We start from the raw sequence: 24312 nt of genomic DNA, 5'->3' as shown, positions 1-24312 counted from the left end.
TGAAGAACTTAGGAAAATTAATTCCAACAACATAGTCATAATAGAATATGATTATGCAAGTGAAGTTATCCATCAAGTTGGGTGGAGATGAGTAAACATGTTGAGTGCCTCTTCTTTAAGAGAGGTGGGGAAAACTTTGCACCATATAGCCTTATTTGTAGTGTAAAGATTCATTTGTGTCTTGTAGACATTCATATGCTCATTTGGATATGTGAAACCATCATAGAGCCTGATATTAAGCCCATTCCATTTGGACGGGAGTTGAGCCTCCATGGTTTCATCAGTAAAAGGATGTCCTTTTGGGTCATCCTCCTCATCAATAATTTGTGTTCGTTCGGTATGTTGTTTGAATGCCTGATGGGTATGAGTTCAAATGATTGCTTTTTTTTTTACTTTGGGTAGGCTCGTTTGAACGAGATTGCTCTCTACGCTCAGATCCGACAACTCGTCGTTTTAATTCCTTATTCTACTCATTGAGGAAATCGGGCCAACATCGCACACTCATACAAGAAACCCTCAGCTTCTTGAGTTAGGACTCTGATAAGGTGTTGCAGTTACAGGATGGGATGTCAGGGTGGATGACCCTAATCATAAGCTACCTTAGGCTTATAACCCTCCTAATTGACTGAAGGAAAGCTAGAAAGATCCATCGGCAAGCGTCATTTTATACATTTTAGAATGACGAGTTGTTATGAAGGTCCTTCTCGGCATCATTGTTGAAGTGTTTGGGTGAGGAATAAGCAAAATATATTCTTGCTGAGTTGCACAGAGAAATTTGCGAAATACATTATTGAGCCAGAAGCATGGCATCTAGAGTCATGAGGACAGCATTCTACTAACCCACGATTCAAAGGGACGCCAAGGAATTCTCGAAAAAATGACTGGAATGCGAAAAGTTCGACCCCTTAGTCAATCTACCATAAGAAGATTTGCACTTCATCCTTCCTTTTTGGTCCTTTGTTATATGAGGAATGAACATACTCGGCCATTTCCCACTAGTGAAGGGAAATGTCAAATTCTTGATAGTGACAGTGAACTACTTTATCAAATGGATTGAGGTCGAGTCCTTGATAAAAATTATAGCCCAACAAGTTTAATGTGTTTTTTGGAAAAAAATCATATGTGGACACGACCTCCCATATTCAGTGGTAACTGACAACGATAAACAGTTCATTGACAAAAAATTCGAAGGTTTCTTGGTTCAACTAGGAATCAAGCATCACGTTACATCAGTCAAGCACCCATAGACCAATGGTCAGAGTGAGGCCACCAACAAGGTCATCCTAAGATAGATGAGAAACAAACTCAAGTCGGTAAAAGGTTTGTGGGCGAAGGAAATCTTAGGTATCCTCTGGGGATATCATTGCACACCTAAATCCTTCACAGGGGAAACACCTTTTCACCTCACTTATGGGGCGAGCGTTATGATCCCGGTATAGACGGGGAAAACCTCATAGAGGAAAGGAAGCTTTGAAGAGGAAAACAACGCAGATAACCTGAGGATCGATCTGAATCTCATTCACAAAGTCAGGGAGAAGGCATAGGTAAGAGAATAAGTCGTCAAAGGAAGGGCAACCCGACAATATAACTCTCGTGTTAGAGCTCAAACACTCCACAAAGGAGACTTGGTATGGAGGAAAATCGATGATGCGAGAAGATGTTGAGAAGAAGGGAAGCTCACAATTGGCCCATCAAGGTGGTGGACACATTGCAAAATGGAGCTTACAAGTTCCAGAAGTTGAGTGGGAAATTAATTACAAGAAGATGGAATATCACCCACTTGAAAATATATTACAGTTTAAATCCACGGTGATGCACTTTTTTTTCTTAGCTCGGATTTTTCCCTAAGATGGGTTTACCGAGCAAGGTTTTAACGAGCCAAACCTAAGTAGAATAAAATCTTTGACTTTAGCGACAATCTTGTCAAGCTCCTCTAAAATAAGCTCAATCACGAGTAAAAGCTAAAAGATAGTTCAATCAAGAATTAAACAAGCATAATCATGAGTAAAAGCTAAAAAGTAATTCAATCAAGAACTAAGTAAACTCAATCATGAGTAAAAGCTAAAAGATAGTTCAATCAAGAACTACGCAAGCTCAATCATGAGTAAAAGCTAAAAAGTAGTTCAATCAAGAACTAAGCAAACTCAATCACGAGTAAAAGCTAAAAAGTAGGTCAATCAAGATCTAAGCATGCTCAATATGCTCAATCATGAGTAAAGGCCAAAAAGATAGTTAGATCAAGAACTAAAATTGCTTTATCATGAGTGGTAGTTAAAAAATAGTTCAATAAAAAACAAAACATCCCCAATCACGAGTAAGAACAAAATCAAACAAAACGATTATAAACAAAAAATTGTCTTAGTCATCAACAAAATGATCATCTATTACCTTGTCAAGGTAAAAGTCTTTGGGCTTGATGTTAGGGCTAAAATAAATAGCCTAGCAAAGAGCCTTCTTGTAGGCTTTAACATACCCAAGGGAAGAGTCCACAAGATTATTATTTTCAGCTCTAAGTTCTTCTTCTCAGGCGTTCAATTCTCTTACCTTGGCATGTAGGCGCCCAAGGCTTTCTTCGTCATCTTTCTCGACCACGATTGAACCAATCAGCTCCGTGTAGAAGTCCTCAAGATCTATTTCCGCACTCTCTAACTTGTCCTTAAAAACTTGGTGACCAACCTCGGAGTCTTCCAGTTTCTTTTTGGTCAAGAAGATTCGACGGCATGACTCAGTGCCCACCCTAGTGACGCATGATAGCCATGTAGCGAGCCAACATAATCATAGTCGAATCCGCATTGATCAGAAGATCAACGTCATAAGGGTCAAGGAAGAAATTACCTCTCGTGCTAACATGGTGACCGCGCATACTCACGAGCCACAAGGAGTTGGAATGCGACACCAAGGTAGAAATGTGGTACAATCGAGGAATCAAACCATCTTGGCTTTGAACATTCACAAGTGTGGAGAAATCTGGAATGACATGTGGAGGAAAAGGAGAAGCTGGAATTTGAGGAGGAGACTTCAGAGCTCGAGCGGAAGGCTCGGGGGAGCGAAGTATGTCTACCGGGCTGCCCAAGCGAACAGATGGACTCGATGGCTCCGAAGAGGCCCCCCCTTTTGCATTTTTTCCTTCTTGGGAGGATTGAGGTCGACCTAAATCCCTTGGCTACGAGAAAAGGCATTCTTCTTAGCCTGCAGGACTTTATAGTCGAACCCCTTTCCCATCAGTTATGTGCAAACAAAGGGAAGAATCATACAGCTAGACACACACAAAAAAATGAAGAAAATCCTAAGACCTAACTCTCACTTGTAAAGACCATGATGGGATTCTTGGCCAATAACACTCTTAGCAAAGCCCAACTATTGATAGGTCGGGGAAGGCTCTTGAGCACGACTATGTCAATTATTTCCTCCTCATTGACAAAATGTTCAACCTTTGACTTGAATTTATAAGGCCTATGCCAATACAGAGGAAACTTGGTGGAACCGTCCACATGGTAAAAGATCATTTTCCGAGGATCTTTATGGTTGAAAACCTTAAAAAATTGATTCTTAAAGCCTTTAAAGGAAGAAAAGTAGACCGTGAAGAGGGAACCGTTTTGGACACCATTCAATGACACTCAATCGACCTCAGCACCGTGTTTCAGTTGGTAGAAATACATGAATTTGTTTATAGTAGGTTGTATGTGCATATATTCACACAACAATTGAAATGACTTCAGGAAAGCCCAATACAAGCTTTCCTAAAGTTGGCTGGGAGTAATATTCATAACCAGCAGCATGCCGCTCTCAAAGGACGTTAGTGGGAAAGTAACTGCCAGTTCTTTAAAAAAGTACTCGTATACGTAGCTCAGAGGGGTACACGTATACCTCACCCGAAACCCATAGATAACTCTTGTAGGGCACATAGGGAAATTTATCCCTACACTTCTTGAGAGCCTCACTTTGATTGGCTACCTTTTGGGAAGACTCCCCCTTTCAGGTTTCCTCATGATGATGAAAGTGATGGGAGATTGCAGAAAGGCAGAAACCTCCTCCAAACGGTTGGAGAAGGTCTGACTTGATGACGCATACTCACTATCTACGAGGTCAGACATGCGAGGAAAAGAATAACTATCATTAGAAGTAGAAGAGGAAGCCATGAGACCGTACCTAAGCACAAAAGCTTGAATCTTGTGAGGAAAATGAAGGAGATGGTTGTGGAAGCAATTGTGGCGTATAGAAGCACAAACGAAATGAGGATGCGAGAAAGTTGGATATGTTAAGCGACACTCATTTTGGAAGAATATTAAAGGAAGATTCTAGAAAAAAAGCAGAATGGGGGAAAATTAATACGGGAAAAAGAATCGCCAAAAGGGGAAAATGTCCAATCTCCTTTTTCGTTATTTTAAAAATTATAAGTAATACATGTGGGAACAACTTGTTCGACCTTTACCCACCAAGCTCAGGCAGAATAACTTGGTATCTTATTCGTCCTCGATTGTTTAAACACCTCGATCTCCAAATTGAGGGCTTGTGTACCTGCTTGACTGTAGGTCGGACACAACTAATAGCTCGGGGTGACCATATGACTTCGTAACCGAGTCATCATTTACCATAAATGACCATCATGAATAAAATGACCTAATCAATGAGCCTTAAATGATGAACAACTATTTATGAAACTGTGAATAACAGTTACATGACTAATCCAAATGACTCATAACAGTCCACTCAGAGGATACCAGGTTAACCTATAAGTACTCATTCTCTAAGAAGTACATCTTATCTTATCTCATACTTTTAACTCTCATACTAAGAACTTATCATTTATGTGCTCCTATTGACTTAAGCATCGATGAGTCATTTTCTAGTAGAGCTTCCCTTTCACACTGAAGACGAGCTGAAAACTCATTCCCAGACAATATCCAATTTTGAGAGAGTTGTACTCCCAAACTTTTTTTTTAGAAATACTCCATATCAACAACACAATTAAGAAAAATGGCATAAGTTTCAATCATTTAAAAATATACTAAGAAGAAAACATTAAAACTTTCTTATCATTTTACAGACAAGATATTAAATAAAAGCAAATAAATATAATGAATATCATCTAACACTGGTCACTTATCATATGAACAAATATTATAAAAAAAGAGTAAAAGGATTCTTAAAAAATACAACAATTTGTACCTATTTTGTAGTTGGAAGTTGGAAGCCATTACTGATAAGACACATTGAGAAGAAGGTGGGTTATCCCTCTGCACTCCCAAACCAACCAACAAACTTTCACTCACAGAGAAGCATTTATTTTCACCATTTCTGATTTCCCCCAAAATGCCATCATCCATTTCTCTCTCTTCTTCTTACGCTTCCACTGTTTCGAGGCCACGTCACTCTTTTCCTCTCTCCGGTGGCACCCTCGTCCCTTCGACTCTCAATTTCTGTGGTCTCCGCAGCAAGGCATTCACTTCCAGTTCCCTCAACCACCACTGCCACCGGCGCCGGCGGCACTCCGCCGCAGTGTCCGCCGCTCTTTCCAACAACGGTACCGCTCCCACATTTTTCGACTACGACTTGCTCATCATCGGTGCCGGCGTCGGTGGCCACGGCGCCGCGCTTCACGCCGTCGAGAAGGTACGCTCAGCGCTTCTTCTTCCGACGTTTGGATCACTGAAAACCTTTCTCTCGAGCGCGCCCGCGCTCTGTCGAGTTTGAAATTTCAGCTGAATTTTGTAATGAATTAGAAAAGTTAGTTTAATTGAGACTGAAATACAGTTTTGTTCACTCGTTTTATACTTCGATTTCAGTTTTTAGCTAACTTTAAAGTTTTACTTTGTCACTCAAAGTGTATCTGTTTCCCTCAGTTTATTTGTTAACTTTTCTAGACATGAGAATGTTACACCAAACAAGTATTGGACGCGTAATCTAGATTAACAGCAAATAGCCAAGTTTTAAAACTTAGAGGACCAAGCTGAAACAAAGAAATAAGATGAGAGACAAAATGTATTTTAGCCGTTAATTAATGAAGAGATTGCGTTTTGGTAAATTGTTATATTCTTTGGAGAAGTTTTGAAGCGAGGAGGTGGTTTTGCAGGGCTTGAAAACGGCCATTGTTGAGGGAGATGTGGTTGGAGGGACGTGTGTGAATAGAGGTTGTGTTCCTTCTAAGGCACTTTTGGCTGTGAGTGGTCGTATGCGAGAGCTGCGGGATGATCATCACTTGAAGTCGCTGGGTTTGCAGGTAATAGTATTTTGTTGGAATTGATAATGAGTGAAATGTGTTTAGAATTTGAGAATATAGTGTGCTTTTGTGGCAGAGAGATTGGTGGTATTATGATATATTTGCTGTTTTAGGTTTCTGGTGCTGGGTATGACAGACAAGCAGTTGCTGACCATGCTAATAATCTTGCTTCAAAAATCCGTGGCAACTTGACCAACTCCTTGAAAGCTCTTGGAGTGGACATTCTCACTGGTTTTGGAACTATTTTGGTAAGTGACATGTTGTGCTATGTGGTGTAATAGATAATGGCTATTGTGATTGCCTTTGGAGATTGAATTATTTGTTTACCAGGCAAGGCTTGAATTTTGACCACAAAAATGCAAGAGGTAATTTTAAATTTTTTGTCTACTGCCTTGACTGTGGATCCATGCAGGGTCCTCAAAAGGTGAAAGTTGGCTCTTCCAACAAAGTGGTAACTGCAAAAGACATCATCGTTGCCACTGGGTCGGTTCCTTTTGTTCCTAAGGGCATTGAAGTTGATGGTACGCCATACACTACTTGTTTTATCTTTTCTCTTCATGACGTTATTGTTTTATGCTAGCATCTCTAGTTTTACTCAATGAAAGGATTTGATTATAGTCACATCTTCCTCCTACCAGAAACTGGGATGTACAATATCATTTATGATTAGAATCATATCATGCCACTAGTGGCATGACATAACTAGTAGAGTGCTATCAGTTATAAAAGCAGTTAGCACCCAATGGAAAAAGAAAGCTATCAATTTGGCATTAGAGAGATGTTTTGATGGATAATTGTTGTAACTTGAGAACCTTCCTAATTATTTCAGCATATTTTTATTTCCTTTTTTAAAGGTTTTGGTTACTAACTTACTACAAATAGAGATGAAGAGAATGTAACTGTAGTGGTGATTGATTTCAATAAAATAATTCTTTATTTTTCAAGTTGGTATTAAAGCCTAATTTGGTATCAGAGCTCCGATCAAGGGAGTCTTGTTTCCGCTACCTTGTTAATCGCCATCACCCTTGTTGTTCGCCATTTCCGTTGGGGTTAGTGGTGGGCCAAAAAGGTGTGCCCCACCCGTCGCTGCCATAGATAGGGTTGTCGGGACATTGTTTCCGTTATGAATCAAATGATAAGGGTTGAATCATGTCTTTGTTTTATGTTTTTCAATGTCTAGTATGAAAGCTTTTAAAAAAAACTTGGTCATTTGAAAAGAATGATTGAATCAATGACCAAGAACTTTGGATCATATACCCTACCCAAAGGTAGCTAGAGCCTTCCTTTTCCATATGTTTGTTTTTAAAATCTATTAGAGAGAAGTTGTGTTAACTGCTCCATACCTTGTCAACAGGTTACCCACTCATATCTTAAATAACATTTGTCCTATTGAGTCTTTTTTGTCTTTTGTCCCCTCTACTCCTATTGTGTCAAATCTACCTTGTCAAGTATTTTGGATATTCTGGTTTTGTTCACTCTCATAATCCTAATTGCAATAAATTAGATCCTAAAATTCTTAAAGGTGTATTTATTGGTTATCCTACGAATGAAAAAAGGATACAAATGTTATCATCATGAGAGTTGTCGTGTCTATATCACCATTGATGTCACCTTTCATGAAACCAAGTCCTTTTTTGTCATCCCTAAGCTTCGGGGAGAAATCACTTGAAGCAGAGGAACTCTCCATTCTGTCATTAACATGTATATCTTTACAAGATGCTCAAGATCCAAGTGATGATGCAACAACAAATTATGTTTGTATTGAGGAAGAAGACAAATTATTTGGCAAAAAATATCAAACAAGATAACCCACTTTGTCTCCAGAGTAAGAAAAATTGTTTGACTTGGAGGTGAGGATCTCTGAAAGCAACATTGTGGAGGTAAGTGTTACTAAGAATTTATCCACTGTGTTGAGAAAAGGAAAAAAGATCATGTGTTAATTATCCTATTTCTTAATATGTCTGTATTGACAATCTTCCTGATAGACATCGAATCTTTATTGTTGTCATTGATGCCATAAAAAATCATACCTCAGTTCAATAAGCCTTGAGAAGTGAACAGTGGACTCAAGCTAGGAGAGAGGAGATGGATACATTAGAAAGAAACTCCACATGGGAGATTGTTGACAAACCAAGAGACAAAAAAATAGGGTGCATGAAACATTAGGTAGATGGGTCAATAGACAGTTATAATGCTAGATTAGTCGCAAAGGGGTATACTCAAACTTGTGGAATTGGCTATGAGGAGACTTTTTTCTCCTGTAGCAAAGATGAATACAATTCAAGTTGTTCTTGCTATAACAACTCATTTTGTATGGGAATTACATCTGTTAAATGTGAAGATTGTCTTTCTTCATGGAGATTCCTCTCGGATTTGAAACCCATGGTGGAAGGAATAAAAAATGCCTCTTAGAGAAGGCCTTACATGGTCTTAAACCTATAAAAGTAATGATTTCCTTAAGATATAAGCAAAGTTAAGGAGGTCATACTTTATTCATAAAACACTGTTACAAGTAAACTTACACTATTGTTGGTCTATGTGGATGACATGATTATTGCAGGAGATGATGAAACATAGAAATTGGCTTTAAAGGAAAATTTGGCAGCCCAGTTTCAAATGAAAGACCTGGAAAAACTTAAGTGTTTCCTTGGAATAGAGGTTACTTATTCAAAAAGGGAATTTTCATCTCCCAAATAAAATATGTACTTGATCTCCTTAAGGAAACAAATAAGTTAGGATGTATAACCTCAGGAGTTCCTATTGAACAAAATCATAGAATTGGAAGTGAAGATAGCTCTCTTACAGAAAAAAACCCAATATTAGTGATTAGCAGGAAAACTCATTTATTTATCATACACGAGATCATACATTGCTTATGAAGTTAGTGTGGTAAGTGAGTTTATGCATGATTCAAGAGAAAGACACACACAAGTAGTTGACAAAATTTGCCAGTACTTGAAGTTAAGTCCAGGAAAGGATACACTTTGATCCTGAAGATATATGCAATGCTCTGTTATTGACAGAAATTTCTTGGAGAGAGTCTAGTGACGGAGAAGCAAAAAACACGATAGAGTATCTTGTTTTAGTACAAAAGCTGAATTTCAAGCCCTTGCTTAAGGTGTGTGTGAAGGACTCTAGATAAAGATCATACTTGATGACCTTAAAATTAAGGTTGACATCCTTATGAAATTATATTGTGATAACAAGCCAGGCATCATGAGCATTGCTTATAATCCAGTCCAACATGATAAATCAAACATATTGAAATTGACAATCACTTCATCAAAGATAATCTTTGACAGAGACCTAGTGGTTACAATTCCTATTCCTAAATGATTTCAAATAGCAAGTATTTTTTTTCACTAAAGGACTTACTCAGGGCAGGTTCTAGGCAAGTTGAGGGGGAGTGTTGTAAATATTTGATTATTAGAATAAAAAATATTCTCAATATCTCTGTAGTAATTAGGAAAAAATATCTTCAAAATCTTCCTATTTATTTCAATATATTTTTATTTCCGTTTTTAGAGGTTTTGGTTTTTACAATTGTAGTACTTAATATCAATAAAATAATTCTTTATTTTTCAAGTTAGGCTAGAGAATAGTAAAATGTGTATAAGGAGATGGAGATCTATATTCAGTTATATTTTGATACTGTTCCTCACACTTTCTGTTTTTTTATTTATTTATTTTGTGTTGTAAGTTTTATTTGGTTTCAAGAGAAACCTCACCAAGTATATACATTCAGGGAAGACTGTGATTACTAGTGACCATGCACTCAAACTGGAGACTGTTCCAGATTGGATAGCAATTGTAGGAAGTGGCTATATCGGCCTTGAATTCAGTGATGTTTATACAGCTCTTGGAAGTGAGGTATACTTCTCTGCTGCTCTTTTTTTTTCTCCTTTCTCCGTTGTATTTTTTTACATTAGGATGTTTGAAAGTTTTTTTTTTTATATTATTTCATTGTTTGTAAAAGGTAGAAACCTAATTAGTGCATGAGTTGTATAGTTGGTAATAGTAATAATAATATACTGCAGGTTACTTTCATTGAAGCTTTAGACCAGCTCATGCCAGGATTTGATCCTGAAATTAGCAAGTTGGCTCAAAGGGTTCTCATAAATCCCCGGAATATTGACTATCATACTGGAGTTTTTGCATCAAAGGTAATGACATCCGGTAATTTGTAATATAAGATTTTGTTGAGTAGCTATTCTTCCGTCATCATGTCCTCTATATAGGTCACTCCTGCAAGAGATGGAAAACCTGTCACGATTGAGCTCATTGATGCAAAGACCAAGGAACAAAAGGAGACTTTAGAGGTACCCTAATGTTTTTCTAAGGCTTTTAATTAATCATTTAACTCTTAAATTTTCTCCATATACTAATTGGTAAAGGTTGATCGGAGAACATATGACCAATGAACACACTCATACCTTTTGTCATATTCATTGTATAGTAGGACACTCTTAATACAGCATTCTCTAACGGTATGAGAGACCTTGTAATGACCAAGATCACATTTTCAAAATCCAAGTGGTTAATATACTCAACTTCAATAAATCATAGAGAGAACTGTGTAGCAGTACATATGCATGTAGCTGTGCTGAGGTAGACAACTTTGTGGCTGAGCGTAACTGGGACAGAAGGGGTTAATAGTCAAGGATTTCACCTTCCAGCATTTTGAAATTTACATTTGACTGTGCTTAGCTTTAGAGGCCGGTGACTTTTGTATCTCCATTGAATTTTGTAGTTCAATCTCAAATTCTTGAACATTTGAAGTGTTAAGAATGGGATTTACAAGTCCGCACCAAGGCAACTATCTGAAAATTCTCAATTATAGATGACATTTAAAATATCTAGGAATCCATCTGTCTATTTATCTACCCATCCATATATGTATACATGTATGCACAGCCACCCATTCATACCTTTACATTCATATTTAATTACTGACTTCTTAAAAGATGATGCTTCTGATTTGCTTTAGGTGGATGCTGCGCTAATAGCAACTGGAAGGTCTCCTTTCACACAAGGTCTTGGATTGGAAAATGTATGCCTTTCTAACTGAAATGTCTTTATGATAAAAGGTTTTCCTCAAAGGAAATGATTGGGCATTTGGATATTTTCCTTTACTTCTTCCTCCAGATTGATGTTGTAACACAGCGTGGTTTTGTTCCTGTGGATGAGCGCATGCGAGTACTTGATGCAAATGGAAACCTGGTTTGTTTCAAATGTTTAATGTGTACATTATTTTTTTCTTGGTCTGACACATTGTTACTGATTTAGGGTATGATGGAATAATAGGTTCCTCATTTGTATTGTATTGGTGATGCAAATGGAAAGATGATGCTTGCTCATGCTGCCAGTGCGCAAGGAATTTCAGGTAAGAAGCAAGTAATTTTGCTTGTAATATTTGAGTCATTTGCTTCCTTTACCTTATAAAAGATTGTTGGACAGTGGTTGAACAAGTCACTGGAAGAGATCATGTGCTCAATCATTTAAGCATACCAGCTGCTTGTTTTACTCATCCTGAAATCAGCATGGTTGGATTGACCGAGGTATATAATATTCTCTTTTTGTTTATGTTTAAGCCTCCACCTGCTGCTTTTTTCATTCTTTCATATGCATGGCTAACTGTCCTCTCCTCTGTTCTTCTGCTGTGTTACTCCCTTTCTTTCCCTTGTATTATTTTATATCTAAAATTTCTGCTTGTTGACCTTCACTCAGATGAACTCATGTATTATGGTTAAACATATTATATGCAGCCTCAAGCAAGGGAGAAAGGTGAAAAGGAAGGATTTGAAGTAAGCGTTGCCAAAACAAGTTTTAAAGCTAACACAAAGGCCTTAGCTGAAAATGAAGGGGAGGGTCTTGCAAAGGTTATATTTCTGTATCTTTTCCCTTGATTCTATTATTCTACAAAAGCTTATTTGGGTTGGATTGTAGAGGAAATGGTCTTAAAACATCTGACTTTTAAATTATGTTATTGTGCAATGATATTTTAATTGTGATTATAATAGGGATATTTTTTGGAAAATTACTGGATTCCCCTTGCTAAAATTGATTGTTATCTTGATCTTGTTACAACCTTGAAAAAAGTGAGACTTGATTTGCTCAAACTACCCAAATATGATTATGGACTCTTCCAAACAAAAACAAACTGGGGATCTTAGCTCACTTGATTTTTAAGATCGGGATGCTGCTACTGGGACTGACGGATTTTATCCTCCACATACCTCCACCCCCTTACCCCGCCAGTTAATCTGAAGAAATTGGGACCTAGCAGTTAGATGCCGATTATGAGTTATCTACTAAGAATTATTACTTTGGTGATGTTAATGCTATTTGGTTTAGAGCAGGGAGTCCTGATTCACTTCTTGAATTCATTCTGGCCATTTTTCTCTGGGAACATTGTTGTTCTTTATCAGCTCCTTTGTTTACTATTTTTACGCTGTTTTCCTGCAGTTGATATACAGGCCTGACACTGGAGAGATACTGGGAGTTCACATTTTCGGGTTGCATGCTGCTGATCTCATCCACGAGGCATCCAATGCAATAGCGTTAGGAACACGTATTCAGGTAAATTTTTCCTTCCAAAGCTGTCAAATGTGAGAGCCTGGGATTTAGTTATTAATGGTCGCATGTGCTACATTGACAAATAAATAAGGTTCTCTATGCCATGTTTTTAAACTTACCTGTTAATAGCCTCAAGAATCTGTTTATCCTTTATGTGTGTCTGTATGGTAACTCCAACATCAATGCAGGACATAAAATTTGCCGTTCATGCTCATCCGACTTTGTCTGAGGTGCTTGATGAGCTGTTTAAATCAGCAAAGGTGAGCTACTGCATAATTTACTTCCAGACTTGCACGTTCGTACACATAAATAGTTATGCCTGGTGTTTTAATTCGTGTTCCCCCTTCAATTACTAAAATCAGGTTAAAGCACAAGCTTCTGCGCCAGTAAAGGAAGCAGTTGCAGTTTAATCTACCTCTGAGTATCCGTTTTACAAGAGAGTTTTAGGTACAATGGAGTTTCAATGCATCACATCTTCTGGCTGAATACTTCAACCCATTCAGAAACCTATAAAAAAGGGAACCGTTTGAAGGAGTTTCGGAATGGATGAGTGCCTCATATATTATTTTCTTGGCATGTTGTTAGCTTCCAGCAATGATTATATTCCTGTCTCACTTCAAATACTCGTTTTCTCCCAGTTGCAGCCTAGATGCCTTCATCTTCAGCTTGTAGCAGTTGCCTATTGTTCATGTTCGGAGGCCTTTGCGGGTACCCTATTTTTTCAATGTTTTAGTTTTGAGTGCGTACATAAACTGTCAGTTTTTCTTGTATGGTTTATCATGGTATAACCGTAACGATAATAACGCAGTCCACTACATAAAGCAATTTTGTTCTACATTTAGAATTTTGTGGCATCGATCGTTCCAATCGGATTTTGGTATGCCAAGATGATCGTCAAGAACCACGTGATCCTGTTACGATCAAAATGTTTATGCCGTCATGAATCATCTAAAATCTAGTTACACACGTTCATTTACTAACTATAAATTCTGATTACTAACTTTATCTTCATTTGTGGACTCGTCAACTTAAAACATTTACCATTTTAAACAGCTACTGCTCAGGCCACTAATAGCATGCCACTGAAGACGGGCATGGAGCATATTTAGTTCCAAATTCCTTCACAATTACAGTAGTTGCTTTACAACAGAGCCATGGTTGAATAAAGTCAATGAAGATGGTTTACAGACAATCACAGCCTGAGTTATATGCAAAATTCAGTTTCTTAACCTTCATGCAAAAATTACTTACCAAACACAGTTAATTGTGAGCCTCGAATTTAAAAGGTGGCAACTTTAGTTTATGCAATTTTAGATCATTCTCTACAAAACTTTACAGAAAAAAATAAAATAAAATCTTCAACAATTTTTAAGGAAGAATTTCATTTCATTTCATTATTTTTTTTTCTATGCTCTTATAGAAAAGGTTCACCAAACAAATTATGATCCTTCACACAACTCCAGTAGCAAGAGCAGAGGCGTCAAGAAAACCCCCACTTATAGTGAGTATGGCAAGAGATCTACATTGCATTCACTAAACTACATAAACAATAAAAGGTGGAGTGGGCCTAAATTCATTCATACATCATAATCGCCAATACAGTAACAATCTCAAGCAGATGAATTTATTTCAGTCTGCGTAATTGTGAACAAACTTCTTTAGGCTATGATGAGCATACCACAAATAACAATTAAAAAAATTATGAAAGGATCTAGATATAATTTTAGAAGGAATCTTTTTTCTCCATCCGAACCATCTCTTGGCAATGAACAAAAGACACAAACCTTCACATAAAAAAAATTCAACACCAATCCAGCAATTCACTTTGTTTCTTGGTTTATGCATTGGAAAGGATCAAGATATAATGTTAGAGTCAATCTTTTTTTTCCATCCGAACCATCTCTGGGCAATGAATAAAAGACACAAACCTTCACATACAAAAAATTCAACACCAATCCAGCAACTTACGTTGTTTCTTGGCTTATGCATCGGAAAGGATCTAGATATAATGTTAGAGTCAATCTTTTTCCTCCATCCGAACCATCTCTGGGCAATGAATAAAAGACACAAAATCCTACACATTCATTCCATTGATAAGAAAATCCAACACCAATCCAGCAACTCTTTGTTTCTTTGTTTATGCATGGGAAAGTGTAAAACTTCTTTTCAACTTGGGCCAAAAAGGTTTTCAAGACACACTCTAAAATCAGCCATCTCCTAAACCCTTTCGACATTTTCATCTTTCGGATACAAGTCAGGGTATGAAAATCCAAGCTTCTTCCCAATTGAAACTAGATCCAAAAATATGGTGACATAGTGCTAAGCTAACCATCAACAGCAAATGCATGCAATCTCCCTTTTCTTTCCAGAATTAAGACAACAAATATTCAATTCTCACACGAACATAGCCACAGCAATGACTAAATGATACCAAAACGTTGACATTCATTCCATTTGATAAAAAAAGTTCAAGGACCTTCTCCAACAGAAACCAGGAAAACAAAACTATAAGAGTACTGCATTCTCTGAACAAATTAATTATACTACTGAAAATTGATTCCAAACAAAGTTTACCATTAAAAACAAAGCTTAAAAAACCCTAAAGGTTCCGTTAGAAAGTGCCGCCACTTTACTCTTCCTCGGAAGCAGTTTCCCCACTCTTCTTGTTGTGCTTCCTAGCGTACCTCTGGTTCCTCAGAAACTTGGGGTCCATCTACACCAATTGCCAACAATAATAAAGCATAAAAATCTTTAAAAAAAAAGAAATTTAACAACCCCAAAAAAACATATACATCCGCATAACATAAGAGAACCTACAACATTAAAAAAGTGAAAATTTTACCCCTTTGGTGGAAGTGTGGCGATGCCTCTTTGGCTTCTTGATGCCATTCTTGTGGGCCTTGTAGGACTGGTTATGTGCTGTGTGGTTCTTAGACTTCGCCATCTCTGCAATCAGAAAACGCAGAATAAGATATGAAAAGGGACAGAGCAAATTGTGAAACGCAAAATTCGAAGAACGTTGTGAGGGAAAATTGAAGACACTAACCGAAAAGAAAGTGATTGCACAGTTTAGCCGGCTAGGGTTTTTGGAAGATGGCTTTGTATATTTATATATTGAGACGAAACGTTTTAGCGTTTTTCTCCTTAATGACGATAATGCCCTGCCCGTAAAAAACACAATTATAAATGTAGGGCAGAGATTAAAATAGTTTAAGCCCAATTAATTACAACATCTATATTAATTTTATTAAATGTATATTTTATTTATCATAATTTTAAAATATTTTTTATCACAACTATGGATACATTTTTGGCAATTTCTTCCTATATATTTTCAAAATTTTCAAAAGTACCAAATAATAAATATAATTCAAAACTAAAAAAATACATTCTGGACAAAAAAAAATAATCCAAAAACACAAAATTGAAAATGCATTTTGGAATTCAAAAATATATTTTATAAATTTAAATTTAAATATTTTCGGATAAAAGATTCTAGAAGTCATTTTTATCTATATTTTTTTATTGAAGGATATTTTCGTTATTTTTAAAGAATATTTCTCATAGTAGATCGGATGCATGTAATTGATATGGTGGAGGGAGAATTTGCCTTTTTACTTCTCGTTTTAAAATTATGAAGTTCGGACACTCCTCTTAAATGTCGTGTCAGTCTTTACTACATAGTTTTAGAATATTACATTTCATAATATAGATGTGGTTCAATTTGATGGTAAAATCAATTTATAATTTCTATTATATAAGGATGTTTATTAGGTTTACTCATTTAAATGGCTTAATCAGATTTAAATAAATAAAAATAAATTTGCTTGAATTGTTTTTATGATTAAATAAAATTTAGAATAATTTGAACGGATCAATCTATCATGGGTAGTTATTAAGCTTAATACTTAGTTCTGATTGAAATTTAGTTATTTATATATTTAAATTTGTTTTAGTCTTAATATTGAATTTGTAATTATAACTCTCTTTTTTAGTTTTACTCATACTAATTATACAGTCTATTTTTCGAAAAATATTTTAAAAGTATAAAAGAAATGGAAATTATAAGATTTAATGAATAAAAAATTCAATATTTATGATCTAGTTCACTAAAATTAATTGCAATTTTGAAGCATCTCTAACCCTGTTTCTTAATATACTACCGAGATTAATGTTATATAATTTAATTAAGAATCCAAATAAGAAAATTTTCATCCAACCTAAAAATTCAACGAGAGTTTTATACATGGTCCCATGTAAACCTTAAAAATCTTGAAAATTAGTAACATTGCTATATTTTCATCTGTTTCATATATTAATACAAAAGATAGATAAAGATACAAAATCTTGAAATGGTTTATACAAACTATTAGTATTTTAGTGATTATAGACATTGTTAGACCAAATTTACGAACTAACATGAAAAATATTAGTCTATTAAAATTTGAAAAACAAGTTTCCATTACTTGAAAATCATGTCAATAAAACTCGTTACAAGCTAGAACATCTTCAAAAAAAATAAAATTATTTGTGTTAATTGACTTAAAAAACCATTTTTAATAAAAGCATATAATTGCTGTAGGTGACGTGTGATTCTTATTAAACAATAGTTGCTTTTATAAACAAAAGATCTTAATATTTTTGTCTAAAATGTTAGTGGGAGAGAAATATACAAAATAAAGGTATTTAGAATATCCAGGGAAGGAAGTATAAAGGAAGAAGTAAAGTAAATCAATTAGTAAATGACAACCTTCTTATATAATTACGATCAATTATCGCATTCGATATATTTTTCATTTTGGAGTTTAAAGTTCTTTTGAGGTTTTATCTTTAAAAGACGTCAATGTTCTCGTTCAAAGTTTAGTGACTTCAAGCCAGTAATGTTTTATTTGAAAACTTCGTGATTTTCAGTCAGTCATACTTGATCCCCTTTTCTTCAAGGGTCATCATATTTATAGGCACGTCACCATCCCCAGGGTTAAATTGGAAAATTGACTTAAAGATAAAAGATATTCTCTTCTTCAAAAATTGGATCTCAAGGACGTCATTGGTATCCCTAGGTTGAATAAGTATTGGAAAATTTACTTTAAGGTAAAAGATATTCTTTCCTCTAAAATTGGATCTCAAGCATCATTAATAATTTTGTTATACATTAAATCTTGGATCTTCAATAATTGATTTGTAATCCCACTTATCTTGTTATTTAACTTTGATGATGTCATGTGACTGAGGTAGAAGTCCCCAAATGTGTAAGTATAGATGAAACTTTTAAATTGTAGATAATACCATTTTCATGAATTATATAAGGAATGTGTGTCTTAAATATGTCGAGTATGTTTACTTTGGTATTCCTAAGTTGGTTCCACAATATGCATGCACTTATTGTAACTATTTTTGTGTTATATAACCAACATTTGCATGTGTCATAAGCCTTGTAATCGATTAGGCTTTGATGCATAATTGATTATGATTAGGACCATAATCGATTATGGTGTATATCTTAATTGAATATGGCCTTAACCATAATCAATTATGCATCCAAGCCTAATCAGTTATGAGACTTTGGGGCACATATCAATTTGTGTTAAACTAATTGCCCTATTCACCAAAATGATGTATTTGTTGAAATTCATTTCCAGGTGTCTAAACAATATTGAGTTTATATTATAATTCGTTAGGCAATATTGATTTCAAAATTATATTAACTTATAGTACCATGATAGTTGTCAACCTTCATAGCTTTTGAGTGCAAAAAAAAATCCATAATTACATGTGGAGTATTTTTTCTCTCTTTAATTACAATTTTCAAACATAAATATATAAATATATGTTTCAACCTTAATAAACAAGCATTGATCTTTATTTTAAAACAAAAGTATTTCAATAAATTTATAAATGACACAATTTTTTTTACATTAAAATCACATCAATCATATCATCTAGAATATTTTCACTCAAACTCACACTTTCAACTTACTTTACCTATATTTAAATAACATAACTTTCCACTTTTTTTCATCTCGTTTTCTTTCATTTCCACTCCACAATCTTCCAAACAAAACATTAATTATAACTAAGAAAGTGATAAGTGTCTAATTTTCATAATATTTCATATTAAAATACAGACACTTATGAGTATTAATTGTTAATTTACATATAAAATAATCTCTAATTTATGAATTTATATTTGTTTACATTTTTTTGTGATCTTTAATTGAATAAGAGCATTTTTTTTTATGAGTTGATTTTAAATTGCGTTGTCTTTTGCTTCCTTGGTCATCTTCATAGCTACTTGGTTTGTATCAATTTTATTCCCAAATTTGGTGTTAATTGCAAATTTATAAAGATTAATGGAGATTTGAACTAAAGAAGAATGATATGCTAAAAGGAGAAAGCTGTAAGGCCCAAAACGCACAAAAGAGAGAGAAAAGTCTAACTCAGCAGCGAGAATTAATGCATCAGATTAATTGGGCTATTTTATCATTAAGCCCATTAGTGCAACGCAGGAAGTCACCTAACCCTAGCAAATTAGGTTAAATAGGGGGCTAGAGACACAACCATAGTATGCAAGATTGAGGGGAAAACACCATTATGTGACTTGTAACCGAATTGGGAAAATAGAAGGTGTTAGAAGATGTGTGGCTAATTCTATCATGTGGATTTGAGAGTAATATGTTCGAACTCTCTATTATGTATTGAGGTGATATTTACATATAATATAATATTCAGTTCTTGATTGATTATTGTTATTTTTATTTTGCTTCTAAATATTTGTGACAGTTTGAGAATCTTAAATCTAGCTGAAAGGTATTTTTAGGGTTCTGACCTAGACAACAATACTTAACATATTTGAGTGCTAGAAATAGACTTGAAATGTTAACTGCTATTAACGTCTGAGTGTGACTCTAAGTTGTTTTTATAAATATGTGAGAAATTGATATTTAGGAAACATTCTTAGGAATTTTATATGCGAGAATCGATATAAATGAATTTTCCATGGATATCAATTTCAATCAAATAACTTAATATTGACATGCTAATCAAAATACATTAGAGTGAGAGAGATTAAACTCAATCCCTATTTTTTCGATTAAGCAATTAGTTTTTGATTTGTTTTCTTGTTAATTCTTGTCATTATAACAATCTTCAGACTAACTTTTTTATTGTTATGTTTTATATTTAACAAATATTGTACTTGAATAGTCAATTATTCCTTATGGAATCGATATCCGTCCCTATGAACAATTATTACTTCTGACAACGCGATGCACTTATCGTAAAAGTTTATCAAAAAGATATTATGAAAAGCTAATGTAACGAATTATAATTAAAAGACAACTACAAGGTGATAAATTTTAGAAAAGAAAGAAAAAAAATACCTTAAAATGAGATATACTATATTTTTAAACTTATTATTTTAATAATATTACATTGATTACTAATACATGTTTACAACATCTTACATTAATTACTCAAATAACCAATTCCATTAGTTTTTTTATATAAAAAAATAATAAAATGAATAAAACGGGTACTTCAGAGGTATCTCAACTCGTACACAAAAATCAAGAGTTATAATAACAAACTAAGAATGCAGCTCAAAGCAACCAAAACAACACTAGAAGTTGCACAATCCTAACTATTAACGTGAACCCCATTAACTAAAGCTACAACAACAAGCCATGGTTACAAAGGACCCTAGAAACACAAAATCATAATTGTTGCATATTTAGCACATTGTAAAACTGCATGTCACAGTTTTATCTCCTCCCCCCTACCAATTTGGTTTCTATTCCCTACATAATTTTGGTAGGCATAATTGAGGTGTTAACCATTGAACAACAATTCAACTTAAGAAAATTTGAGCATATGAGGCTTAATCTCCTTCCCCTGCCAACTCTGGTTTCTATTTCTTGACCCTGCATCACCCTCAACATCTTGCACTTCTGGTTCCTACACAACTGCAAACTTTGGGGCAAGCTTAAGAATCTTCCTTCCTCTATGAAGTCCTCCATCCTTCCTTTTTTCCTTCAAGGCACCTCTTCTACTTGCCGCTATTTCCTTTGAAAGCTCCCCATTTTTCCTTCCACACATTCCCTCCCATGCTTATTTTCTTTTTGTTGCCCTTCTTATAATGCATACATAAACAAAAACCCTTATGTAACACCATTCCAATAAATTTTTTCAAACTAATTACACATAGCAATCACAACTAACGAGCCAAACCCTACCGTACATCAACATACCATAAAGCAACATAAATATCATAAGGAATATAAACAATTTAGAGGATATAGTACCTAGTCAGAATAAGCAAAACTTAAGGATTTAATCTTCCTCCTCATTGAGGACCAAGCTTGTAATTGTGCTAAATTAAAAATCTCTTCAAAATCCACTACCCCTTCCTTGAAAACTACTTTATTTCTTTGACTCCAGATACTCCATAGAATTGCTACTCAAACACCTTTCCACACTTGATTCCTGGTCCTACTTAGCTGCATCAAGTGTTGTTTAAGGCCATTATGGTAAGCAAGTTGTATCCCCACCCATTTAGCCACCATCAACCAAACTTGGTAGGCTATCTCACATTCCACAAAAAGGTGGTGAGTTGTTTCCTCGATCTTGTTACACAACGGACACAAAGTAAAAGACAAGGTAATACCTCTTCTCAAGAGGTTCATTCTTTTCAGTACTTTCCTTTTAAGGATTTTCCAGACAATGGTTAGAGCATTAGGTGGAGCTTTTATTGCCCATAAGATTTCCATAGCTAAAAAAATTACAAGATGATTCACATTTTGTACGATATCATATGCTAATTTCACTAAATAGATTCCTCCCACTTTAGTTAACCAGGCAACCTTATCATGGGTGTCCAAATGTATTGTGACCTCCTCCAGGTCTAGCAAAATCTGTGTGATTTGTTCACTTTCCCCCTCGAAAAGGTTTCTTCTCCACGACAAATTTAAGACCCAACTTGTACTATTCCAATTGCCCACTTGTTGGATATAGATCCTCTTGTTATTTGATATAAGATACAACCCTAGGTATTTTATATCTAGGAGCACATTACCTAGCCATTTATCTTTCCAAAAACGAGTAGCATTACCTGTCCTCACTTTCCAGATCATTTGTTTATGGAACCAACTATCCGTATTCCCTTCTTCGCACGCTAAACACAAATCCCTCCACCACTAGGATTGTAAATTACTCCTTAAGGATCTCTCATTGTTATCCTTTCTGACATATTTAGATAGAATCACATCTCTCCAAACCCTCGACTTTTACACCTTCAGTTTCCACATCCATTTAGCTAGTAGAGTCATATTGAAGCTTTCAACACCCTTAATACCTAGCCCACTCTCATTCTTAGGTCTGCATATTGACTCCCATTTTATCCAAGCTATTTTACGTCTGCCACTTCCCCACCCCCACAAAAAACTTCCTTTGCAAGCTCGTTAGTTCTCTGCACACCGATGTCAAGACTTTAAACAGGGACAAATAAAACAATGGTATTGCTATGAACATTTATTTTATCAGGCAAACTTTTCCAGCAAAGGTGAGGTGCTTTCCTTTCCAATTGAACAATTTCTTGCTAGCTTTTTCTATGACCTCTTTACATAAAGACTTTTTCCTCAAATTACCACCAACTTGAAGCTAAACATTTAAATGAAATAGACATTTGTGTGCAGTTCAGTATATTGACAAAAAAAATATAACAATTGACTCTCAACTTCAACAACACTTACCCTTAACTCTCAATCCTAATTCTAATTCAAAACATCACAAAATTGTCTTTAGAATTAGGATGTCTTGATTATAGCTTTGACACACCCATCCCACTAGTAATATTATTTATTTTTCAAAGCAAATGGAACCATTATAACCTTACATTTATAATCCAAATACTTGTTTATTTGAATATAACCATCACCCACAAGCTTACTCAAAGATCCACTAAAAAAAAAATGCTGGAATTAAATAATAAATTTGGTGGTCCACAAAAATAGTTCTCTTATTTAAATTTCAAGTTAATCAAAACTATTTAAATTCTTTATTATTCTTTTCCAGTTTATTTTCTATTGATTAATTTTGTCTTGAACATTCAAAACAAACATAGTGTTAAGACTAATCCAAAAGTTCAGTTAGAAATATCTACAAACAATTAATTTATCTAAAATACGACGGATATTCAACAATACATGGAGATAATTTTTTTTTTTAAATTAGTGTTTTATAAAGGTAAAAAAGTATAATTTCCTTTCAAATCTTCTCTATTTATACAACTTTCATTATATTTCCCACCTACTTCTCTTTCTATATTTTATTTTCTATTTATTTTATTTTTTTCTAATAAAACTAAAAATGAACGGAGGATTAATACTATTATATTTTTTAACAGAGTATTTATTGTTTAAAATTCATTAAAAAAACCACCTAAGTTATTTTAAATTTTTTAATATTCAAGTGTAGTTTAATCTAAAAAGCTAATATCAATATTGCAAGAATTATATTTAAAATTCAAATATGATAAAACTTCTCGATTTTAAACAGGTTAAATATGATACAAAATTAAAATTTATGAATTATAAAAAATAGTTTTTTCATTTAAAAATTTCAATAAATATTTATTAAAAATGGTTAAGGTATACTATATTTTTAAACTTATTATTTTAATGATATATTACATTGATTACTAATAAATGTTTACAACATCTTACATTAATTACTCTAATAACCAATTCTACTAATTTTTTTTATCAACAAATAATAAAATGAAGAAAACAGGATACTTCAGGACTATCACAACCTGATTATAAAAACCAAGAGTTATAATAACAAACCAAGAATACAACTCAAAGCAACCCAAACAATACCAAGAGCTGCACAATCATAATTATTAACGTGAACCCCATTAACAAGAGCTACAATAACAAGTCATAGTTACAAAGGACCCTAGAAACACAAAAACATAATTGTGGTAGTTTTAGCACATTGTAAAACTGCATGTCCCAGTTTTATCTTCCCCCTACCAATTCTAGTTTCTATTTCCTACAGAGTGACCAAGTTAGTAGGTTTAGTTGAGGTGTTAACTACTGAACAACAATGCAACTTAAAGAAAATTTAAGCATATGAGGCTTAATCTCCTCCTCCTACCAACTTTGGTTTCTATTTCTTAACCCTGCACCACCCTTAGCATCTTGCATTTCTGGTTCCTGCACACCTGTAAAACTTTGCGACAAGCTTAAGAATTTTCCTTCCTCTATGAAATCCTCCATCCTTCCCTTTTTCCTTCAAGGCACCTCTTCTACTTGCTGTTATTTCCTCTTGAAAGCTCCCCAATTTTTCTGCCAACTGATTCTCCAACCTTACCACACATTCCCTTCCATACTTATTTTCTTTTTGTTGCCCTTCTTATACTGCATACATAAACAAAAACCTTTGTGTAGCACCATTTCAATAAAACTTCTCAAAATAATTACACATAAACAATCACAACTAACCGAGCCAAACACTAC

The 24312-nt window shown here is 34.6% G+C and overlaps 2 protein-coding genes across 4 annotated transcripts; one reads left to right on the top strand and one right to left on the bottom strand.

The window, feature by feature from the left end:
- The first annotated feature begins 5116 nt into the window (after positions 1 to 5116).
- Positions 5117 to 13640, top strand: LOC137820218 (dihydrolipoamide dehydrogenase). 3 transcript variants are annotated; one of them, XM_068624169.2, is made up of 16 exons: positions 5154 to 5613; positions 6074 to 6220; positions 6334 to 6468; positions 6633 to 6741; positions 9966 to 10090; positions 10258 to 10383; positions 10459 to 10539; positions 11208 to 11270; positions 11366 to 11440; positions 11525 to 11603; positions 11678 to 11778; positions 11986 to 12099; positions 12686 to 12799; positions 12985 to 13056; positions 13159 to 13243; positions 13435 to 13640. In XM_068624169.2, exons 1-15 carry the CDS (start codon positions 5314 to 5316, stop codon positions 13204 to 13206), a joined length of 1689 nt encoding a protein of 562 aa, XP_068480270.1. In that variant the 5' UTR covers positions 5154 to 5313; the 3' UTR covers positions 13207 to 13243; positions 13435 to 13640. The 3 variants fall into 3 exon arrangements, 2 of the variants coding, with proteins under 2 accessions (XP_068480269.1, XP_068480270.1); XM_068624168.2 differs by having other exon boundaries at positions 5117 to 5613; positions 13159 to 13640; XR_016515451.1 differs by having other exon boundaries at positions 5156 to 5613; positions 11507 to 11603; positions 13159 to 13640.
- Positions 13641 to 15221: 1581 nt separating this feature from the next.
- LOC137820219 (large ribosomal subunit protein eL29z) lies at positions 15222 to 15946 on the bottom strand. Its single transcript, XM_068624170.2, has 3 exons — positions 15843 to 15946; positions 15639 to 15742; positions 15222 to 15509 (listed from the first exon to the last, which is right to left on the bottom strand). Exons 2-3 carry the CDS (start codon positions 15738 to 15740, stop codon positions 15426 to 15428), a joined length of 186 nt encoding a protein of 61 aa, XP_068480271.1. The 5' UTR covers positions 15741 to 15742; positions 15843 to 15946; the 3' UTR covers positions 15222 to 15425.
- Between the last annotated feature and the right edge of the window lie 8366 nt (positions 15947 to 24312).

This window comes from Phaseolus vulgaris, chromosome 9 (assembly GCF_051622355.1).
Source record: "Phaseolus vulgaris cultivar YP4 chromosome 9, ASM5162235v1, whole genome shotgun sequence".
NCBI lineage: Eukaryota > Viridiplantae > Streptophyta > Magnoliopsida > Fabales > Fabaceae > Phaseolus > Phaseolus vulgaris.
This window is presented reverse-complemented; position numbering and strand designations above follow the sequence as displayed.